This window comes from Macaca mulatta, chromosome 17, assembly GCF_049350105.2.
Source record: "Macaca mulatta isolate MMU2019108-1 chromosome 17, T2T-MMU8v2.0, whole genome shotgun sequence".
Taxonomy (NCBI): Eukaryota; Metazoa; Chordata; class Mammalia; order Primates; family Cercopithecidae; genus Macaca; species Macaca mulatta.
This window is the reverse complement of record NC_133422.1, coordinates 21,284,120-21,308,034: the sequence shown is the minus strand read 5'-3', so window position 1 is coordinate 21,308,034 and position 23,915 is coordinate 21,284,120. Positions and strand designations below refer to the sequence as shown.

Below are 23,915 nucleotides of genomic sequence, written 5' to 3'. Positions count from 1 at the left end.
GCCGCGCCGAGGGGGAAGGAGTTTCCGGCGGACTCGGCTAGGTGCCGCTTCCTGTCCGCTTCTCTGCGCCGCCTCACGCTGCCTGCCTGGGACGCACCTCGACCCCCGGGCCCCCTCGCTGTGCCCGGCAGCGCCCCCGGCCCCATGCAATCCCGGCTCCTACTCCTCGGGGCACCCGGAGGCCACGGCGGCCCGGCCTCGCGGCGCATGCGGCTGCTTCTGCGGCAGGTGGTGCAGCGCAGGCCGGGTGGCGACAGGCAGCGGCCAGAGGTCAGACTGGTGCACGCCGGCTCGGGGGCCGACACAGGTAACTCGGGGTGCGCCCCTGCCCTCCCTGGTGCCCCTGCGCTCCGTGCCGGGCCCCCGCGCGCCGTCGCCCCTCCTCTCTGTTGCTTCGCTGCACTTGGAAGGACCGTTTGCCAATCGGGGAGCTCAAAGATCGAGGTTCTAGTCCCGCCCTCGGCGCTAACTGCTGTGTAACGTGGCGCAAGGCGCTCGCACTCTCTGTGCCTCATTCTGCAACCGGAGGGGTCTGGACTAAGGATTCTGATGACCTATAATAGTGATTTCTCCTTCCCCTGCCGCTGCCTTTACCCCCAGAATTCTGACTTAGATTATAATACTCGTAGAGGTTAATGCCTCAGCCCTATGGAATTATTGAAAGCTGGATTTGACCTTGCTCTCTAAGCCTCAAGGGCTTGGAAAACAGTCTGTGTCATGGTCTAGCCAGGGCTTGGGGCGGCTTAGAAGGGAACATTCTCGCCAAAGAACCCATAGTTCACGGTGTTTTAAATGCATCCCGGAGCATTTCCAAGTTTTACAGGAGTTTTCTTTAAAGTTTCACATAATTCTTAGAGCTGACAGTTACACCTTAATTTAGTTAAAACACTTGCCTCTACGAAGTTGAGGTAATTGAAACCCAGAAGGGAAAAGTGATTCGCTGGAGAACACACACTAATGACTATGCTAGAATCACATGCTTTGATTTCTAGGCTCAGTATTTTTTGGCTCTACTTGAGCTGGTTCTAGGAATTCTTTTTCTTGTGTGTTCGTGGAGTTAGAGTTACTGTGATGGTTAAGGAAAGGATGCCTGTTGTTGCTACCCTTGAATGGTGAAGTGATTCTAGACAAGATTTTGTCAATGTCAGTGCTGCCTGGAATAACAGGTTTTCACTGTGAAATTGTAGGTTTCGTTGTCCGCTTGCATTCTTCCCCAACCCTCAGTTTTCCTTGCTAAGAAATGAGCATATGGGCTGGGCGCGGTGGCTCACGCCTGTAATCCCAGCACTTTGGGAGGCCGAGGCGGGCGGATCACGGGGTCAGGAGATCGAGACCATCTTGGCTAACACGGTAAAACCCCGTCTCTTGTAAAAACAAATACAAAAAAATTAGCCGGGCGTGGTGGCGGGCACCTGTAATCCCAGCTACTCGGGAGGCTGAGGCAGAAGAATGGCGCCACTGCACTCCAGCCTGGGCGACAGAACAAGACTCCATCTAAAAAAAAGAAAAGCATATTTAGGTCCCATGCATTTCATTTTATTCATTCAAGACATACACTCCCCCACCCCCCACCATAGTGTTGCAATTTCAAATTTTGCTTTTTTTTTTTTTTTTTTGCTTTTTCTCAATTACTCTCACTTCTAGGCTGTTTATTCATTTGCTTTTTAACTTTTTTGTGTGTTCTTTGTTTTGTGCTCCTTTGCCCTAGAAGGCAGAGGTCAAAGGTGGAAGTGTAGCATAAACTATAGGTTGGGTTTTGGAGTTAAGCAGTCTGGGTTGGAATCCACTTATGCACTATCTAACCATGGGTCGTTGAGGGTAGATTACTTAACTTTGTGTCCCAGTTTTCTTAACTGTAAAAGGATAAGAAGAATATATCTATTATGGTTGTTGTGAGGATTTATTAATTAATATAATCTGTAGCACATATTAATGCTCAATAAAAGTTAGCTTTTTTATTCTCAGTATGTACAGTTTTAGCTATTTGAGAATTATTCTGTTTCCTTACCTTTCTCTAGAAGACATGAAACCAAGTTTTTTTTAGATTCAGGACTGTCCAGACTATCTGGGTAGGCAGATTTAGCAGACTGAATTGACCTGAACTTTTTAAAAACAATTGTTCTTTGTACATGGATAATACACGTTGATTGTAAAAACATTAGAAACACATATGAGTGTGAGTTTTTAAAGTCTGTATTATATACGTATTGGTAGATTAGTTGTAAATGTTCTCAAATTTTGTTATAGCCAGCAAATCAAAGTATAGGCTTTGCTTCAAATGTGAGAGTCATGGACATATTACAGAGAACATATTATCTTCTTTAAAGCAGTCATTCACTCTGGCAGGATCAGACCACAAGAAGTATATTTTGAAGGTGTGAGTACTGTGGCTGAATGAAGTTGGGAACCCACCAGAGATCTGGACTCGAGTAAGAGCAATTGTTAGCCAGGTAAATGGACGGCACACTTTTGACTACTCTGAGGCCTGAGAGTAAGGCCATCAAGATGGGAGTGTCCCATTTTGAATCAGAGATCATACACAGACAAGTGTAAAACTACAAATAGCAATAGGCCATAATGGATTACATCTTATGTTGGGAAGATGCTCTCAGCTGCATTCGTACATGTGACCAGTAACTGATTATCTCCTCTCTGTGTAATTGACATTGTTTCCTAATAGTTCGAAAAAAAAAATAAAGTTCATAAATAATAGATTTAAGTTATATACTGGTGTTATTTCTCCTGGAGTATTTGTTTTATTTTTCTATGTATTCCTTTGGTGCCTGCCCACACTTTGTACCTAATAAGCATTCAGTGGCTTATTATGTGAAAGTTCATACAGAGAAGGAGCTGGAGAGGCTGGAATTGCCTTGTTTGCTCTCAAGAGAGGACCTTTGTTAAGCCTGATAAGCAGACAGAAAATAGGTCACTTATATTAAAAACAAAACAAACAAATAAACTGAACCCAAACCCACTGCTTTTTATCCTTTGCTGTCAGATAGTATAAGTATCTATAATTGTAAATTCTTTATATCTCTTTATACTTCCATTAAAATTACTGTCTCTTGGTTTTTAAGAGCAAAGAGGTTAACAAGGTTAACAAGGATATCTATTGCAGAGAGTTTTCAATAAAGATTATTGTAGTGTTTTTACAGATGGAGCCAAGCAAGTTGTTTCAGTGGGACTCTGATGTTAAATGCATTCAAATATACTATAGATCAAATGACAAACCCAGAAACATAACTGTATAAATATATCATGACATTTTGGTGCTCTCCTTTAACACCATTATTAAAGGGATTCACAGTTTTTTCTTTATGACTCTTGTATATGAAGTAAATTTGTTTATAGAAATACTCTAAAATACTTTTACACAGCCATCTATGTTTATTGTAGAAGAGTGATAAATACAAATTCCCTAAAACATAATCCTCCCACCCAAATTTATAATTATCAACTTTTTAGCATTAATCCTATCAGATTACATATATATGTATAATTATTTATTTATTTTTGAGCTGGAGTCTTGCTCTGTCACCCAGGCTGGAGTGCAGTGGTGCGGTCTTGGTTCACTACAACCTCCACCTCCTGGGTTTGAGTGATTCTCCTGCCTCAGCCTCCCAAGTAACTGGGACTACAGGTGTGCACCACTGTATTAGTCTGTTCTCATACTGCTATAAGGACATGCCAGAGACTGGGTAATTTATGAAGAAAAAAAGGTTTCATGGGCTCACATGGTTTCACATGGCTGGGGAGGCCTCACAATTATGGTGGAAGGCGAAGGAGGAGAAAAGTCATGTCTTACATAGTGGCAAGCAAGAGAGCTTGTGTACGGCAACTCCTCTTTATAAAACCATCAGACCTTGTGAGACTTATTCATTACCACGAGGACAGCACAGGAAAAGCCTGCCCCCATGATTCAATTACCTCCCACTGGGTCCCTCCCATGACACAGGGATTATAGGAGCTACAATTCAAGATCAGATTTGGGTGGGGACACAGGCAAACCATATGAACCACCCCAGCTAATTTTTGTATATTTGGTAGAGATGGGGTTTCACCATGTTGGCCAGGCTGGTCTCGAACTCCTGACCTCAAGTGATCTGCCTACCTTTGCCTCCCAAAGTGCTGGGATTACAGATGTGAGCCACTGTGCCTGGATGATATGTATATTTATACAGATACATTTTTTTTAAAGAAATGGGATCATGTATGCTTTATAATTATTACATCCATTATTGTGAACATATTAACATGGTAATAAATATTGTACATGATTGTTTAAAATAGTTACTAAGTTTATATGTTTGTCCATATAATTTATTTTATTAATGTCTCATTCTTGGACATTCACATTGTCTAAAATATATAAACAATGCAATAAATATCCATCTACATGAATTTTTGTTATTTTAACATTATATCCTTGGGCTACAATAGGATTAGATAGTAACAACTTTGAGGAGGGAAAATATAGAACTGTGGCTTCAACTGAGAGATACAGTGTAAAGAGGAAAGAACTATACTATGGTTTTGGTCTAAGCTTTGTATTTATCAGGTATTGAACCTTGGGGAAATTATTAACTACTTTGAACCTGCAGCAGGTTATTTTGACCCTGAGGATATTCTGACCCCATTGTATATTCAAGAATTTAACAGAAAGGCTCAGAACAATGGTAAGCTTATAAATCATTAGGCAGATCCACATTAGGGGCCCATAGACTAGTATGGGAATTGCTGATATATTTAGTTTTCTCTTGGGTCTAAATTTAGTATATATAAAAATGATGACACTAACCCAGTTCTCAACCCAAGGTGATTTCCCCCCATTGGGGACATTTGGCAGTGTCTGGAGATGTTTCTTTTTGGTTGTCAGAACCAGGAGGGAGGGGTGCTACTGGCATCTAGTGGATAGAGGCCAGTGATGCTGCTAAACAGTCCATGACACACAGGACAGCCCCTCACAACAAAAAATTATCCAGCCTAAAATGTTCATAGTGCCACTGTTGAAAAACCCTCATGAAACCAACTTCTTTGTCAAAGCTACGGTTAGAAACTTTAGACTCATTAAACTTAACAAAATTTAAGCACAGAACAATTTGTGAATTGGGCAGTCCTCAGAACCAGAATGAGCTCAGAGAGCAGGCAGCGTTTATGGACAGAAAATGGAAGTAAGGTACAGAAACAGCTTACTTGGCTGTAACTCAGTGTTTGCCTTACTTGAACACGGTCTCATCAGTTGGCAGCCTGTGGTTGACCAAAGCTCAGCCGCTCAGATTGGCTAAGACTCATCTATTTGTTACCAAAGTATACTCCTAAATTCTGGTTTCAGTTAATTTTTTTTTTTTTTTTTTTTTTTTTTTTTTGAGACAGAGTCTCGCTCTGTCGCCCAGGCTGGAGTACAGTGGCCGGATCTCAGCTCACTGCAAGCTCCGCCTCCTGGGTTCACGCCATTCTCCTGCCTCAGCCTCCGGAATAGCTGGGACTACAGGCGCCCGCCACCTCGCCCGGCTAGTTTTTTGTATTTTTTTAGTAGAGACGGGGTTTCACCGGGTTAGCCAGGATGGTCTCGATCTCCTGACCTCGTGATCCACCCGTCTCGGCCTCCCAAAGTGCTGGGATTACAGGCTTGAGCCACCGCGCCCGGCCCGGTTTCAGTTAATTTACATACAAAGTTATGTTGCAATTCATTACATAAGGACTGCAAGTACGGAGGCATCCTTCGACCAAATTTGGTTTAATTTAACAATTTGCCCCTTTTGGTTAGCTTCTTAATTTTGAGAGATTCACCAAAACTTTGGGCGTTGTTGCTACTCTTTGTCACCAACTTAATGGACTTACTTGGTCTCACTATGGAATTTACAAGCCATGATGTCACATCAGTTGAATAATTCTTTCTGTTCTTGCTGTTCTGGTCAAAGTGAGACCATTGAATGCTCAATGAATGGCTGCATACAAACATTTAAGACTTGAGAGGATATGGTGCACCAGAAGGGCCATTATGAAGATTCTCAGGAGAATAATAAAGACTGAAGTGTACTTCTTAACAGCCCCTATGAACTGAACCAATCAGAAATCCAACAAGGTTCAGGCACTATAGGCACTTCAATAGTATTTGAGTCTAGTTCAAGTAAACCCACAGTTTACTTGAAGAAAGGCATACATTAGCTTCTTTTGCCTAAATTATGTTACCTGTTGTCTTATGAGTATTCTTATTCCCCTTTAGAGAGTATTTAAACTATCTCACTTAAATAAATCATTACAAATGGCTTGACTTATAAGCACATTAGTAGGTGGGATGTTCTCAAAAGAGAAAATCATTAGAGCTTAAAAACAATACTTTAAGAAAATATTTAATTTAAAATTATAATTATTCATTTATCAAACATTCATTGAATATCTGTTAGGTTTCAGGTATTGCAGATAAAATGATGATTAAAACTTAGGCCTTGTACCAAGAAAAAAGAGTCTTATAGACTAAACAGTAGTCTTCAAAACTTTTTCTTATTTATCTGTTAGGAGGATTTTAAAAATATGTATCCCTTTGAACATTTTTAGGTTGATAGCTAAAGTTTTCCTGGTAAGTTTAAATAGTTGCAAAGGATGACATTTCCAGCGTGTTGTAAATATTGGCATTTAAAAGAAAAAATATTATAAATTCCGAGTGTATCTTTTAAGCAGAAACAGAATATTCTAGCAATTTAGTACAAATTCTGAGTGTACTAAATACTCAGTATTTAGTGGAAATAGAATATCCTATCTCTATTTTGTTTTTTTTTTTTTTTTTTTTTTTGAGACAGAGTCTCACTCTGCCGCCCAGGCTGGAGTGCAGTGGCCGGATCTCAGCTCACTGCAAGCTCCGCCTCCCGGGTTCACTCCATTCTCCTGCCTCAGCCTCCCGAGTAGCTGGGACTACAGGCGCCCGCCACCTCGCCCGGCTAGTTTTTTGTATTTTTTAGTAGAGACGGGGTTTCACCGGGTTAGCCAGGATGGTCTCGATCTCCTGACCTTGTGATCCGCCCGTCTCGGCCTCCCAAAGTGCTGGGATTACAGGCTTGAGCCACCGCGCCCGGCCCCTATCTCTATTTTGGAAGTAGATAAAAAGCTCTTCTTTAATTGTTAGAAAATGTCTGTTATCTCCTTGAATTTGTATTTCCATTACAAAAGCATAAGTCAGAGCCTGTGCTAGCAGAAAGACGAATGGAGTGATTAATTTGTGCTAGAGGAAAAGTTCGGGAAGGTTCAATGGGGAGATGAAGATATTTCAGGAGCAGTTGTGTAGAGGGCAAGTGGTGTGAGAGAGATGTGGAAGGCCTTCTAGGCTGAGGAGATAAAGTGTTAGTCACCAAGATAGGAATACAAGAGGTGGATCTGGTTAGAGGTGGTTGGGCGCACACAACGGACAACATAGAATTCTGTTTCTGTATGTTTGTTGAGTTGTCTCTGGAATATCTAGGTAAAGTGTCCAGTAGGCTACTGGCAGGTATGAAACTCAGGAGAGAGATCTGAGCCAAAATAGACATTAAAGAGTTAGTTGTATATGGTGTTTGAAGAGTACCCTTAACTGGAAAAAAAAAGGTTGTATAGAGGTCAGAGTTGGGACATTGGTGTGGATTAAATGACTGATGAAAGTATAGGGTGGTAACAGAAGATGGCCAAGAACATCAGTGTTTACGGCAGGGATGGCAGATGCCTGGTCCATATGAATGTCATAACTTTTCCCCTTTGTCTGTAGCAGATGTGACTCATTGATCACCACCCTGTTTCCCAACGAGTCCAATTTCCATTGTGATCCACTACCTGGCCAGTTCTTGGCATTTATGCCATTGGGGCTTTATTCCTTTTATGCACTTAGAAATATTGAAGTTTAAGGATATGTTGCTGGATAATTTGAAATTGTATGTAGTGAAAATAAGGGTGTCCGAATATATATGAAAAGGTTCAGGATGTGTGTTAAAGATAACACTCTAAGGGCTGGGCGTGGAAGCTCACGCCTGTAATCCTGGCACTCTGGGAGGCCGAGGTGGGCGGATCACTTGAGGTCAGGAGTTTGAGACCAGCCTGGCCAACATGGGGAAACCTCATCTCTACTAAAAATACAAAAATTAGCCGGGTGTGGTAGCACACACCTGTAATCCCAGCTACTTGGGAGGCTGAGGCAAGAGAATCACTTGAACCCAGTAGGCAGAAGTTGCAGTGAGCCAAGATCACATCACTGCACTCCAGCCTGGGCGGCAGAATGAGAGTCCGTCTTAAAAAAAAAAAAAAAAAAAAGGCCAGGTGCGGTGGCTCATGCCTGTAATCCCAGCACTTTGGGAGGCCGTGGCGGGCAGATCACGAGATCAGGAGATCGAGACCATCCTGGCTAACATGATGAAACCCTGTCTCTACTAAAAATACAAAAAATTAGCCAGGTATGGTGGCGGGTGCCTATAATCCCAGCTACTTGGGGGGCTGAGGCGGGAGAATGGTGTGAACCCGGGAGGCGGAGCTTGTAGTGAGCTGAGATTGCGCTACTGCACCGCAGCCTGGGCGACAGAGCGAGACTCCGTCTCAATAAAAAAAAAAAAATGTATTTTACTCTATGGATGCTTTGAATGATCTTTAAAAATGCATTCTTCTGTATTGTTTTTGCTTATATTAATTAATGTTGCTATTCATAAAATAAAGCTTGTTGATGTATTTTATCATGATTTTTGTTTGTTTGTTTGCTAACATAGCATTTAAAATGTGAATTTCACTGATGCCTCACTTCTCCTTTATGCATATATACTTTGAATAGAAGTTTTAGAGCAAAGCGCTTGACATATTGACAGCTGTGTAGTACATTTCTGTAACATCCCTCCCTGTAGGTCAGGACAAGCATTGTAGCATAGTCTATGGTTTTCTCATTTGTCTCTTATAATTATTCTGTTTTTAAATTCTCTTTTTAGGTGATACAGTTAATATTGGAGATGTATCCTACAAATTGAAAATTCCTAAGAATCCAGAACTTGTGCCACAGAACTACAGTAAGAAATATTTATTAATATGTGAATGAATAACTTTTAACTTTTCATTATGGGAATTGTCAGAGTTGCATAAAGCTAGAGAGAATAGTATAAACCTAATGTTTTTATCATCCAAACATTTATCAATATTATGCCAATCTTCTTTTAACTGATTTTTGTTCTGGAGTATTTAAAACAGTAGAAACATTTATTTTTCTCATATCCTACTGTTTCTTTTTTACCTGGAATAAGATTTACGTATAATGCACAGAACTTTTTTTTTTTTTTTTTAATTATACTTTAAGCTCTGGGATACATATGCAGTACGTGCAGGTTTGTTACATAGGTATACACGTGCCATGGTGGTTTGCTGTACGCATCAATCTGTCATCTACATTAGGTATTTCTCCTAATGCTATTCCTCCCCTAGATTGCCACTCCCTGACAGGCTCCAGTGTGTGATGTTCCCCTCCCTGTGTCCATGCATTCTCATTGTTCAACTCCCAATTATGAGTGAGAACATGCGGTGTTTAGTTTCCTGTTCCTGGGTTAGTTTTCTGAGAATGGTGGTTTCTCCTTTCATCCATGTCCCTGCAAAGGACATGAACTCATCATTTTTTATGGCTGCATAGTATTCCATGATGTATATGTGCCACATTTTCTTTATCCAGTCTATCATTGATGGGCATTTGGGTTGATTCCAAGTCTTTGCTATTGTGAACAGATGCACAGATCTTAAGTATTTATTTTGGTTGGTTTTGATGATTTTATAAACCTGTATAACCACCAATATTACATTAATCATCCCAAATGTTCTCTTGTGTTCCTACCCCTTTACCCTGCCCTAGAAATCACTGTTCTTTTTTTTTTAATTAAAAAAATTTTTTTTTAATGATGGTAGATTAGTTTTGCTTATTCTTTAGCTATATATAAATAGAATCACATGGTATGGTTATATGTGTGTATGTATTTTTTTTCTCATGAAGAGCATTAATTTGAGATTCATCTATGTTGCTGTACCTATCAGTTTGTTTTTAATTCCTGAATAATGTTCCATTGTGTAAAGATACCACAGTTTGTTTATCCATTCTCCTATTGATAGACATTTGGATGGCTTTCATTTTAAGCCTGCTGTGAACATTCCTATACAATTCTCGTAGTTATCAGTTTTTTTTAAAAATTATACTTTAAGTTCTAGGGTACATGTGCACAATGTGCAGGTTTGTTACATATGTATACTTGTGCCATGTTGGTGTGCTGCACCCATCTACTCGTCAGTACCCATCAACTCGTCATTTACATCAGGTATAACTCTTTGAGTAAGAAAACTAGGAGTTGAATTGATATGTCATACTATAGATGCCTGTTTAACTTTTTAACACACTGCCGAAGAATTCTCCAAAGCAGTTGTACCATTTTACCTTTGACCGACAGTGATGTTCTACATCCTTGTCGACAGTCTTTTTAATCTTACTCAGTCTACTAGGTGTGAAAAAGTAACTCATCATGGTTTTTGGTTTATAACAGCTTTGTTGAGATATAATTCATATACCATAACATTCACCTTTCTATATTGTACAATTCAGTAATTTTAGTTTATTCAGAGTTGTGCAACCGTACTATTTATTATCTAACATTTTCATCGCTCCATGAAGACACTTTATACTCATTAATAGTCATTTCCCATTTTCTTTCTTCTCTCTCCCCCGCCACCCTCCCAGCCTTTAGCAATTACTAATATACTTTCTGTTTCTATAGATTTGTCTATTTTGGACATTTTATATAAATGGGATCATATAATATGTAGCCATTGTATCTTGCTTATCTTAGCATAATGTTTTCAAGGTTTATTGATGCTGTAGTTCATTGCTTTTTATGGCTAAATTATATTCTATTGTGTGGATATTTCACATTTTGCTCATCGCTGCCTCAGTCAATGGACATTTAGATTGTTTCCACTTTGGGACTATTGTGAATAATGCCACTCCAAGCATCCACATACAAGTTTTTATATGGACACATTTTCAACTTTCTTGGGTTTTACCTAGAAGAGAAATTGCTAGGTCACATGGTAACTCTATGTTTAACATTTCAAGGAATTGCCAAAGTGATTTTTTTTTTTTGAGACAGGGTCTCACTCTGTGGCCCAGGCTGGGGTTCAGTGGTGCAATGTCGGCTCACTGCAACCTCCCCCTCCCAGGTTCAACCTCCAGGTCCTTAACCTCTCCAGTAGCTGGGACCATAGGTGCAGGCTACCACACCCAGCAATTTTTGTATTTTTTGGTAGAGATGGGGTTTTACCACGTTGATCAGGCTGGTCTCAAACTCCTGTTCTCAGGTGATCCGCCCACCTCAGCCTCCCAAAGTGCTGGGTTTACTGGCGTGAGCCACTGCGCCTGACCACAAATATGGTTTTCAAATCACCTACATCATGTTACATTCTAACTAGCAATGTGTGAGAATTCTAGTTTTTCCACATCCTCACTAATGCTTGTTATTGTTTGTCTTTTTTATTACAGCCATCATCAGACATGTGAAGTGACATCTCATTGTGGTTCTGATTTGCATTTCCCTAATGACTTACAATGATTATTTGCCCAAAATCATGTCACTTCTTTTCTCAAAATTCTTTAAATGAGTTTTTAGTATTTTGGGAACAAAGGTCCATCCTTAGCTATTAATTTCTTGATCTAGTCTTAGCCTCATCTCATGCCACTCTCCTATCCTATTCTTTGTTCCAGTCATTGGTCATGATATAGAATAACTTTTTGTTCACTCTTCAGATTCTTCCACTAGACTATGTGCTCTGTTAAAGAAAAAATAAATCAATGATATGTGTTAAAGCTGGGTAAGGAAGACTTTATTCAGGACTGTCACTATGAGTCTTGGAGTGGGGGAGAGAGATCAGGCTCAACTCCCAATGCAGCATGGGCAAGTGGTAATTTATAGCCAAGGAATGGTGTGGGAGTTGGTGGACAGAAAATTATTAAGAGGAAATGTCAGGGTTAAGGGAGATTCTGGCTAAGCCAACCTAACAGAATTCTTGCTGATGACAGGCTGGGGTGATCAGACATCACCTGGGGGATGGTGGAAGATGAGGACTCTGATCAGATATCAAGGGTGATTAGATTATGAGGATGGGCGGGATCTGGATAAATGGTTTTAATGGCGTTCTTTTGCTAAAACTGGATTTTACTAGGAAGTACACAGGTGTGTCTAGGGAGAATATCTCACTTTAATCTAACCCAAGGTTCCATTGACTCTACCCTCTAAATGTCTCTGCAATCTGTCCTTTACACTCTGGCCCACTGTTTTTTGTTTTTTGTTTTTTGAATTATTTTATTAGTGGTCATCCTGGGGATTGTAATTAACACTTTAACCTAAAACAATCTTGTTTAGATTAATGGTAACTTAGTTTCAATAGTATATAAACTACTCCAATGTAGCTCTGTTCCCTTCTACCTCCTTTGTGTTATTATTGTCATACAAATTATATCTTTATACATTAAAAGTTTATCAGCACAGTTTTATAATTATTGCTTTATGAAGTTTTTAAAATCAGGCAGAAGAAAAGAGTTAGAAACAAAAATATGCTTACATTGTCATTATTGTTTTTTCTATGTAGTTCCCTTTACTGATAATCTTTATTTCTTCATGTGGATTTGAGTTACTGTCTAGTGTGCTTTCATTTCAGCTTACAGGAAAGATTCCCTTTAGTAAGTATCTTCTATATGGCAGGTCTGCTAATGGTGAATTATCACTTTTTTTTTTTTTCAATTTGGAAATGTCTTCATTTCTCCTGTGTATTTTGAAGGATGATTTTATTGGAAATAGAATTCTCGGTCGACAGTTTTTTTTTTCAGCACTTTGAATATTTCTTCTTACTGTTTGTGGACTTCCTAGTTTTTGAAAAGCAGTCAGTTATCAATCTTAGCAAGGATCCTTTTTATATGATGAATCAGTTTTTCTCTGCTATCAAGATTCTCTCTTCAGCTTTTTGATAGTTTGACTGTGGGTGTATCTAAGGATAGATTTCTTTGAATTTACCCTGTTTTGAGTTTGTTGAGCTTCTTGGATGGGATGTGCAAATTAATGTTTTTCATCAAAGTTGGCAAGATTTTGGCTATTTTTTTCATTTTTTTTTTTATTCCCTTTTCTCTCTCTCCTTGTAGGACTCCCATTATATTTGATAGATTTGATGGTACCCTACAAGTCTGTGAGAATCAGTTCATTTTTCTTTGTAATTTCTTCTTTCTGTTCCTTAGATTGGATTATCTCAATTTACTAATCTTCAAGTTTGCTGATTCTTTCCTCTGCCTCCTCACATCTGTTGTTGAGCCCCTCTGGTTAATTTTATCAGAGTTTTCAAGTTCAGAATTTTTATATGGATCTTGTTTTATAATTTCTCTTTATTGGTACTCTGTTTCATGAGACATTGTTGTCATACTTTACTTCTTTAGACATGATTTCTTTTAATTCTTTGAATGTATTTATGATAGTTGATTTAAAGTGTTTTTCTACTTAGTCAAATGTCTGGCATACTCTGAGATAGTTTTTATTGACTCCTTTTTTTTGTACGTATGAGCCATACTCTCCTATTTCTTTATTTCTTATAATTTTGTTCTTATTGAAAGTAGACATTTTAAATAGTATAATCTCTCCTTCCCAGGCTTTGTGGTTGCTCCTTGTGATGCTGCTTTTTGTTTAGTGATGTTCCTACTCTATTTCCTTAAAGTCTGTATTCTTTGTCCTGTCTTGTTAGCTTAGTGGTCAGCTAATGTTTGGACAGAGATTTCTTTAATGCGTTGAATCAGTAAGTCTCTTGGCTTTTGCTGAGAGTCTGTGTGTGCAAGTTGGGCATGGTTTTAGTGCTCCATAGGTAGCTTACAATTGTGTCTCAACCTTTTCTTTCTGCTTGTGTGGACACTCAAGGTTAGCTGAAGGTGAGAGATTAGGTCCTTCTCAGGATTTTCCTGAATATATGCATGGCCTTCCAGATTCCTAGGCATACACTGAAGCTTTTCAAAGCCTTCTATGAACATCTCATTTTCAGTTTTTGTTTTTGTTTTTGAAGTTTTTTGGTTGTCCTCTTGTTAGCTCCAAATGTTTTTGCTACCTCAGGCAGCTGTGATGTTAAACAGTTGTTGATTTTTTTTTTGACAAATGCCCAAGGTTAGTGCTGTTTGCATACAGTAGCTCTGAGTACATCAAATAAAGACAAATTCTAAAAATGGATCATTTCAGGGAGCTGCCAGACAGGTCAAGTAGGGATAATTTTCTGGGGATGAGACTTTTGAGGAGCTTCTGAATAGTTCTGTTCACTTCAGTGACTTCCAGGCTGCTGGTTTCACCATGATTGTGGGCAGTTGGTTGTAAAACAACTGGTCTCACGTCTGTAATCCTAGCACTTTGGGAGGCTAAGGTGGGATGATCGCTTGAGGCCAGGAGTTCGAGACCACCTTGGGCAACATAGTGAGACACTAAGACCCTGTTTCTACAAAAAATAAAAATAAAATATTGTTTTTTATGGTGGTTAAGGCTGCAGTGAGCCATGATTGTGCCACTACAAGCCTTCTGCCTGAGCAACAGAGTGAGACCCTGTCTCAAAAAAAGAAAAAAGAAAAGAAAAACGAAGATAATCACAGAGCTGGGGACATGGGGATGGAGTCAGGGCAAATTAACCCCTTTTCTTAGATAAATGCATATGAGATTGTTGAAAACTTTTTGATTTCTGGAGTTCAGAAGAAGTTGAGTTTGACAATTTATGCCATTATTATTGGTTTTTTAAGAAGGAATAAACTTTCAGAGGTCCTTACTCTATTCCAATAATGCCTGTCTTTTCACTGTGGTTTATTTATTATTATTATTGATACAGAGTCTTGCCCTGTCGCACAGGCTGGAGTGCAGTGGTGTAATCTCGACTCACTGCAGCCTCTGCCTCCCAGGTTCAAGTTATTCTCCTAGCTCAGCCTCCCGAGTAGCTGGGATTACAGGCTCATGCCACATTGCTCAGCTAATTTTTGTATTTTTTTTTAATAGAGACAGGATTTTACCCTGTTGGCCCAGGATGGTCTTGAACTCCTTACCTCAGGTGATCCACCTGCCTTGGCCTCCCCAAGTGCTGGGATTATGGGCATGAGCCACTGCACCCAGCCTCACTGTGGTTTAACTTTGCATTTTTCTGATGAACAATGATGTTCAAGATATTTTTCTGAGCTTATTGGCCATTTATATATCTACTTTTAAGTATCTGTTAAAGTCATTTGCCCACTAAAAAAAACCCTCAATTTTTAAAAATTTTATTATTGAATTGCAAAGTTTTTTTATATATTATGGATCCAAGTACTTTGTCATGTATAAGTATTATGAATACTTTTTCTCAATCTATTTGCTTAGTCATTTTCTCATTGATATCTTTTGGTTGGCAGAAAGTTTGATTACACACAATTTATTGATTATTTGTTTTTTAAAGTTACTGCTCATTGTGTCAGAAATCTTGGCCTACACCAAGATTGTAAAGACATTCTGTGTTTTTTCCTAAGAATTTTATAGTTCTGCTTTATTTTAAAAGGATAGGTCTATTACCTCTCTGCTTCTAAATTCATTGGCACCATTTTTTCGTAATACAGCCTTTATTAGTTAAATATCTGAGAATCTGTAGTGATTAGTGATATCTGTAGAATCTATAGTGATAATTCTCTATTTTGTTCCTGATACTGGAAATTTGTATTTGTGTTTTTTCCTTTTCTTTTTAGTCTTACTACGGGTTTATCAATGCTAATAACTTTTCAAGGAAACAGCTTTTGACTATTGATTTTTTTTACTGTTGCTTGTCCATTTGTTATTTCATTGCTTTCCAAGCTTTAATATTTCTTTATTTTTATTTTAGTTCCTCTTCTAATGCCAGCTTCACAAATTATGGCAAACCTGGGGCCAAAGAGGTTTGTGAAAATCTCTGCTGTGTAGCTGCCAGATTTTTGGAATGTTGGGGAATTCTCTTTGCTATTCAGTCTTGTATTCTGCTTGTTGCAACTCAGCTGTCTCTTGTCTTCTTGTACTGCCCTCAGCCTCCAGAGGCCACTTCTTGAAGGCTGAGAGCCTCTGAGGGATTTATCTCAGCTATCTGGCCCCAGTACCATCCTTAAGGAACTGCTGTCTTGCACTGGATAAAGACCTGGAGTGCCTAGGAGGAATCTGTCACCTCTTCTCTCCTACCACTGGCCTTTTAGTGGGCTGTTGCCTTGCACTAGGGAAAGGTCCAGCATGCTTCAGGAAGAATATGTCTCAGGTCTTTCCCTGTATTTGGTCTGTAGTGTACATCCCTGTGCACTTGTAAGGACTGTTGGGAAAGAGTAGGTGGGTGGATGCATGTTTTCTCTGTGACTGGGACTTCTCAGTACATTATGTCTGCCTATGTGTGGCCATTATAAGTTTGCTGAAAGTTCAGTTTGTTTCTTCTGACACATCTATGGCAGATTGTTTTTCCTCCTGCCATTCTACCAGGGGTGAAAGTTAGCTGAGGGTCTATTCTTTCCTTGAAAAGGCTCAGTCTTTTCTAGAATTTAGTTCATGTAGGCTTTGTTTTCTTAGCTGTATGATGAGTTTTAGGAAACTGTGATTTTTATAGATTAGCTGGTTTATTCTGTTGGTTAGTTTGGAAATAAAATTCTCTTGCAACTCATTTCATCCTAACTAGAAGTGGGAGTTGGGAATATTTACTTTTAATATTCATTATTTAATGGTTATGCCTAAGTGTATTATTTTTAGTAGGTTTTCTTTTCCAGAGGTAAGACTAATGACATAAATCCTTTAATAAGTTGTTATACTTGTCTGGAGAAAAATGAACACAATAGATGTATAATACCTTACATGCCATGGGCACATTATAATTGGGGAAAAAGGGCACTTTTCCTGCTTTCTGGGTCTTCTCTTATTATGAGTGTAGCTAATGTTTTACAGTAAACTTGAGAGGCAAGGGATAATATCCAATCTTGACAATAGGAAAACTTTTATGTATTTTGAGTTCTGTAGGAAAATGATTCCTGGGGTGGAAATTATGTTTAAAATTTTGGCTGTACTGCTTTCTAGCAATGCCAATTTCTGCAGGTTATTTCACAGCTCTGAGCCTCCTTGACTATATAGGGGTGATTGTTTCAACTTCACGGATATATTATAATGATTAAATCAAATAGCATATGTGAAATGTGTAGGATACCACCTGGTGCTTAATGCTCAATAAATGTGGTTGTCTACACAATCATTCTTCCAGTCTCCTGATTCTTGTTCCTTTTCGTTTTCCATTATTCCATGCCTGTGACACTGTTGAGTACGGGGATTACTAAGGGCTGCTATGATTGTGCTTAAGAGATACGCTAAAAATATTTTAGTGTTCATTTAGTCTTGTTCTTAATAAATGAATTCTGTATACATTTCATCTAAATTTGATTTTTAATTTGCCCTCAGGTTGTTTGCATGATTACAAATGGCTGTAGGATTTCAAATAAGCTTCAGTTTCCTTCAGAGATCAAATGTACTGTGTTTGCAGTGTAGCGAGAATGTTGGCATTTTCAGTCTCACCTAGACGTAAGGCATTGCCATTGTCTGATAGCATTCAACAGAGGATAGCGTTAGCTGTTCCTTCTTTTAGCTTCTAAGGTGCCGTATTATATCTGGGGTCAGCTGAAGTGCTTGTCATAGTCACAAATGCTTAATTATATTGGGAATCTTCTTAAGTGAGAGAATTCACAAGATTATCTGTATTAGTTTTAAGGTTTTAATAGATCCTAGGAATAATACACACTTTAAAAGCATAGACTTTAAATATATTTTAGTATTTTGCAAATGACTGAGGGGCAATACAGTGGCTGACTGAGAGCAAGTCACCAAAAAACCTCCAAAAATCACCACATTTTCTTGTTTACATACTTAGTTTTCATTCATCCTTTACGTAATCAAAACTTTTTGTATTTTGTTATTAGTAGCTTGCTCTTTGAAATTTACCTGAAGAGTTAATATTGAAAGCGGTTGGATAGCCTGCAGACCCAATTTGTATTTTCTTTTTTTTTTTTTTTTTTTTTTGAGACAGAGTCTTGCTCTGTCACCCAGGCTGGAGTGCAGTGGCCGGATCTCAGCTCACTGCAAGCTCCGCCTCCTGGGTTTACGCCATTCTCCTGCCTCAGCCTCCCGAGTAGCTGGGACTACAGGCGCCTGCCACCTCGCCCGGCTAAGTTTTTGTATTTTTAGTAGAGACGGGGTTTCACTGTGTTAGCCAGGATGGTCTCGATCTCCTGACCTCGTGATCCGCCCGTCTCGGCCTCCCAAAGTGCTGGGATTACAGGCTTGAGCCACCGCGCCCGGCCAGTATTTTCTATTCTTGCTATTCATTCATCATTATTCCTACCATAATCACAATATAAGTATTCCTCCTCTATTATCCTTTGTACATCAAGACGATGGTGGTACCATATGTTTTATCCAGTAGTAAATTGTTGCGTTGTTTCTACTAATCTTATTATGAGCAACTGTGTCCATTTGTAAGAAAAAGTCAGCTAGGGGTTTGATGAACTTGAAATAATAAGTGACTGAGCTACATCAACCAAAATCTTAAGTAGCCACATATGCATTATGTGGTTGCTACATATTGATTAGACAGATAAATTGTCCTGCATAATACAACATGTTTTTGTGCATTCATTTACTGTATTGTGTTCCAATATTGTATTTGTTGAACTTTTTCTTCCTCTCTTGAGGACTGTTTCCAAAAGGAGTGAATTATAGTTCTTTGGCTTCACTGTGGCTGTTACTTGATTGATTAGAGATTATGGCTTTGGATTATGAGAGAATTTTGATGGACTTTTTTTTTTTTTTTCTGTTTTGGAGTTTAAAAAGTATTTTAAAATACTTTGGCAATGGTGTTTTGTTGAAGTTTGATACCCTCTTACTTTTCTTCCTGTATTTATGCTTTGATTAACCTAATTCTAAAAAGATTTTTGCTTTTTAGATATTTAACATTTTCAAGTGAAACATAAAATGATAGACTTTTGTTGAAGAAAGGGACTTGAGCAATTATTATCCTCTCTGAAACTTTGATTTCATAGCCAGGAAAGTAGGACCAGAGAAGGAGGTCAGAAGACTGATTAATTAGTAGCAAAGCCCAGATTTCCTGACTTCAGTTCGGTTTTCCTTTTACAGTCTGCCACAATGTCTCTAGCTATTTACTAGCTACTCTTGATTTTCCTGAGACTAAGTCCTGGAATGAGAAGAACAGTATGTTAGAAAATTCTTTTGGAATTTAAAAGTGTGAAAGATTATTAAAAATACTGAATTACTTGAGGCATGACAGTGCTATTTTATTTCTATCTTTATCAAATTTATTGTTTAGAGCACTGAGAGTCACTATTATCTTACAGTAATGAAGGAATAATAAAAATCACAATGTTGAAATATGAACCCTGATATTCATATTTAAAATTTAATAGAATGGTAGAAATCCTGCTAAGTGGCTGATGCTTAAGACTAGAAATATTCTCAGCTGGAAATCTAAACTTCAGTGCAAAACTACACAAAAACAGTATTATCTCATCAAAGTAAAATTTCTTAATTCATTGACCAGCTGAAATAATAAATATGTATAGTCTACAGTCAGCTGTCAACTTCTCTTTTGAATTGCTTCTGTCTTCACAGCATTGGGCACAGCAGGACATCTTCCCCACTGCAGCATCTAACCTGGCACATCATAGATATGAGAGTTGGATTACTCTTCAGTTTGTTTTTTTTTTTTTTATGATCTAGGTCTTGTTACCTCCTGCCTTGATCATTATAACTTCCATTTATCATCTTAGTCCTGAGTCTCTCACCTGTAAGTGTTGAAGTGGATAAATGCTTTTTTACTTTTCTCTGTGAAAACGGAATCTTAAGGCTTAGGTGAATTTGGCAGTTTTCAAAAAGGGATTCTTTCATGCTTTTGTGCTTGAAGTTAAACTATATTGTATCAAAAATGGTGTTTCTTCCAGGATTTGCCTTATCAGGTTGTGCTCCAGCAGAGCAGGTTTTCAATAGATAGCTTTCAACCTGACCTCAGAGTTATATTTCTGCTTGCTTACATAATCTTGTTGCAGTTGGTAGACCAATTATATATGAGGTCATTTAAGGTTTACTGGACACACTGAACTGTTACCCAAGCAATTAGGGCCCACAAAGATTTCTGTAAGAATTACAACATTGTGCTTTATTTAAAATGGTGAGTTTTGACATAAAATCCACAGGAGGAGAGAATTTTTCCTTTAGTTTGTAAATAATTTTGAGGTTTGAGAAATTCATCAGTATCATAAATGATAGCATGATTTTTGTGTAAATGTAGATAATAAAGAACAATCATTGCAGCTATTTGTCAAGCTTAATGAATTAGTGGCAAAAATTACACAAAACTTCACTGGGAAAGTGTTACCTAAGAGTCCCTTACTTAATAGAGTTAGAGCTTGGGAAAAAATCAAAGATGCAGGGCTGCCGCTACTTAGGATCTGCCTTATTTTCAATAGTTGGACTAATTGCCTCTCATTATATAAGAATTTTCTTTGAGAAAAGGATTACTTTGAGATTTATTTATTTATTTATTTATTTATTTATTTTTTTTGAGACAGAGTCTCACTCTGTCACTCAGGCTGGAGTGCAGTGGCGCAATCTCGGCTCACTGCAACCTCCGCCTCCCGGGTTCACGCCATTCTCCTGCCTCAGCCTCCCGAGTAGCTGGGACTACAGGCGCCTGCCACTACGCCTGGCTAATTTTTGTATTTTTAGTAGAGATGGGGTTTCGTCATGTCAGCCAGGCTGGTCTCAAACTCCTGACCTCGTGATCCGCCCACCTCGGCTTCCCAAAGTGATAGGATTACAGGCGTGAGCCACCGCACCTGGCCTAGATGTGTTTTTAAGAATAGAGTCCTTAAAAGGAAGAGTCTCATCAACTTTAAAAGTCCTTGAACATGTTCTTAAGTATCCTGTAGAGTCTCTATAGCAATCTTTATCCAATGTGCTTACTTTTTCTTTTATCTTCTTTTCCCCAGGCACCATGTTCAAGAAGGATTCAATATTTTTGATGCATTTTATTACCTTTTTTTTTTTTTTTTTTAAAGAGACTGAGTCTCACTCTGTTACCCAGGCTGGAGTGCAGTGGCGATCTCAGCTCACTGCAACCTCTGCCTCCCAGGTTGAAGTGCCTCAGCCTCCCCAGTAGCTGGGATTACAGGTGGGTGCCACCATGTCCGGCTCATTTTTGTATTTTTAGTGGAGTCAGGGTTTCACCGTGTTGGCCAGGCTGGTCTCAAACTCGTGACCTCAGGTGATCTGCCCCCCTCGTTGTCCCAAAGTGCTGGGATTACAGGCGTGAGCCACCATGCCTGGCTGCATTTTATTACTCTTTATTTTCTGCTTAATTCCTCTTGTTGCTTTCTGCAACTTTCATTGCAGATGTGTAATTTTAAAAATTATTTTTTAATTGACAAAAATTGTATATACAGTTATGTGTTATTTAACGACAGGGTTGAGGGTTGTCTTCTGAGAAATGCATCATTAAGTGATTTCGTTGATCATTGTTAACACCACAGTGTGTACTTACACAAACCTACATGGTATAGCTCAGGGGTCCAGTACTGGTCTATGGCCTGTTAGAAACAAGGCTGCACAACAGGACATGAGCAGCAGGCAAGCGAGCAAAGCTTCATCTGTATTTACAGCTGCCCCTCCTTGCTTGCATTACCACCTGAGATCCGCCGCCTGTCAGATCAGTGGTGACATTAGATTCTTATAGGAGGACAAACCCTACTGGGAACTGTGCATGCAATGGATCTAGGTTGCGCGCTCCTTATGAGAACCTAATGCCTAATGATCTCTCAGTGTCTCCCATCACCCATAGATGGGATTGTCTAGTTGCAAGAAAACAAGCTCAGAGCTCCCACTGATTCTATGTTATGATGAGTTGTATAATTATGTAATTATATATTACAATGTAATAATAAGAGAAATAAAGTGCACAATAAATGTAATGCATTTGAATCATCCTGAAACCATTCCCCTCCCCCCAGTCTGTGGAAAAATTACCTTCCCTGGTATCAAAAAGGTTGGTGACTGCTGGTATAGCCTACTAAACACCGAGGCTATATGGTACAGCCTATTGTTCCAAGGGTACAAACCTATATAGCATGTTACTGTACTGAATACTGTAGACTATTGTAACACAATTGTTACACAATGGTAGGTATTTGTGTATTGAAACATTGAAAAGGTAATGCATTAACTACAGTGTTATGACACTGTGACATCACTAGGTGATAGGAATTTTTCAATTCCAGTATTATCTTATGGGACCATCATCTAATATGCAATCCATCATTGCCTGGAACGTCATTATGTGGTGCATGACTGTATTTTGTGGTGTACAACATGTTTTGATATATGTATATATTATGGAAGGGCTAAATCAAACTAATTAACATATCTATGACCTCACATAGTTATCTTTTTTGTGGTGAGAACATTTAAAATCTATTCTCTTAGCCATTTTCAAGTATGGAATACATTGTTAATAACTATAGTCACCATATTGTACAGTAGATCTTCTGAAGTTTTTTCTCCTAACTGAAATTTTCAACCAACATCTCCCCAATGCCCTCTACTCCCAGATGCACAATTTTCAAGCTATGTAATGTGCTAAACAAATAGGCTTCTGTGGATCCATGTGGCAATTTAGTCACCATTAAAGATATTGTTTAAATGAGAAAATGAATTCAAATAGTAAACCCATAACTTAAAAATCACATTTTTAATGCCTATATAACACAAATGATAGAGAAATAACACACTTAACATGTAAGTATCTCTTGTAAATTGATGAGAAAAACCATGTGATCCAATAGAAAATAAATGAAGGATTTAAACAGGCACAACATAAAAGAGGAAATTCAGATGAGCAATAAACATGTGAATGTGTGTTCTAACACTCCTTAATAGCTAGAGAGATGGAAATTATGTAGCAAGATAGCAAACTTTCATACATCACTTGGGCCAAAATTTAAAAATACTGTGATGTCCAGTACCTACAGAGTTTCAGGGAAATGGCATTTTCATACATTGCTGGGAGAAATATGAGTTCATATGACTTCTTTAGAAAGTAATATTGGAATAGTGATTAAAATAAAAAGTACATCTTCTGACATTTCTTTTTTATGCTCTGTCCATTAAGAAAAAGCAGCACCTAAAAAGGGATAAATATACACATTATATATTACAGCATTTTGGTGTTTGTGGTAGAGAGAAAAACTAGAAGCAACCTGAGTCTATCAATAGAGGAACTGTTGAATAAATTATTGTATACCCACATTATGGAATCTTCTGTGGCTGTTAAAAAAGAATAAATTAGACTTACATCTTTGTACCTAGAGACTGTTATAGTTAAGCAAAATAGTACAGATTTCGGAGTGGCATATAAGATATGATACCACTATTGTTTAAAAAAAAAAAACCTTAAACAATTTGAAACACCTTTTACAGGTCTATTATATGTCTGTCTGTGTTTAGAGAAAAGTGTGGGAGGGGCACTGCAGGCTCTTAACTTTGACTTCCTTGTGGGGCATTGGGTTAGGAGTGGGGCTTGAAAAAGACCATTTATATAGTTTTCTTTTTACATTTTTTAATTTTTAAAATTATAGTAAACATGTATTACATTTGTAATTTTTAAAATAGCTAATAAAAACTTCATGTTTAAATGCAACTTTTATTCAAATGAAGAATACATCTATTCTAAGTTCTAACTGCTTTTTCTGTGACCTGACCCACAAAATAAGTTCATGCTTTCTGTTTAAGAAATTTGGACTAAAAATAATTTCATGCTTCATGTTTAAGAAATTTGGACTCATTTTACAGGACCTGAAAATT

At 38.4% G+C, this 23,915-nt stretch overlaps 1 protein-coding gene across 1 annotated transcript in view; it reads left to right on the top strand.

Annotated features, from left to right (window-relative positions):
- The first annotated feature begins 50 nt into the window (after nt 1-50).
- Nucleotides 51-23,915, top strand: part of VWA8 (von Willebrand factor A domain containing 8) — a 380,985-nt gene continuing 357,120 nt past the window's right edge. The window contains exons 1-2 of the mRNA XM_015120969.3: nt 51-307; nt 8,934-9,011. Coding sequence (XP_014976455.3) covers nt 145-307; nt 8,934-9,011 — 241 coding nt within the window. The 5' untranslated portion in view covers nt 51-144. The remainder of the gene's footprint in view (nt 308-8,933; nt 9,012-23,915) is intronic.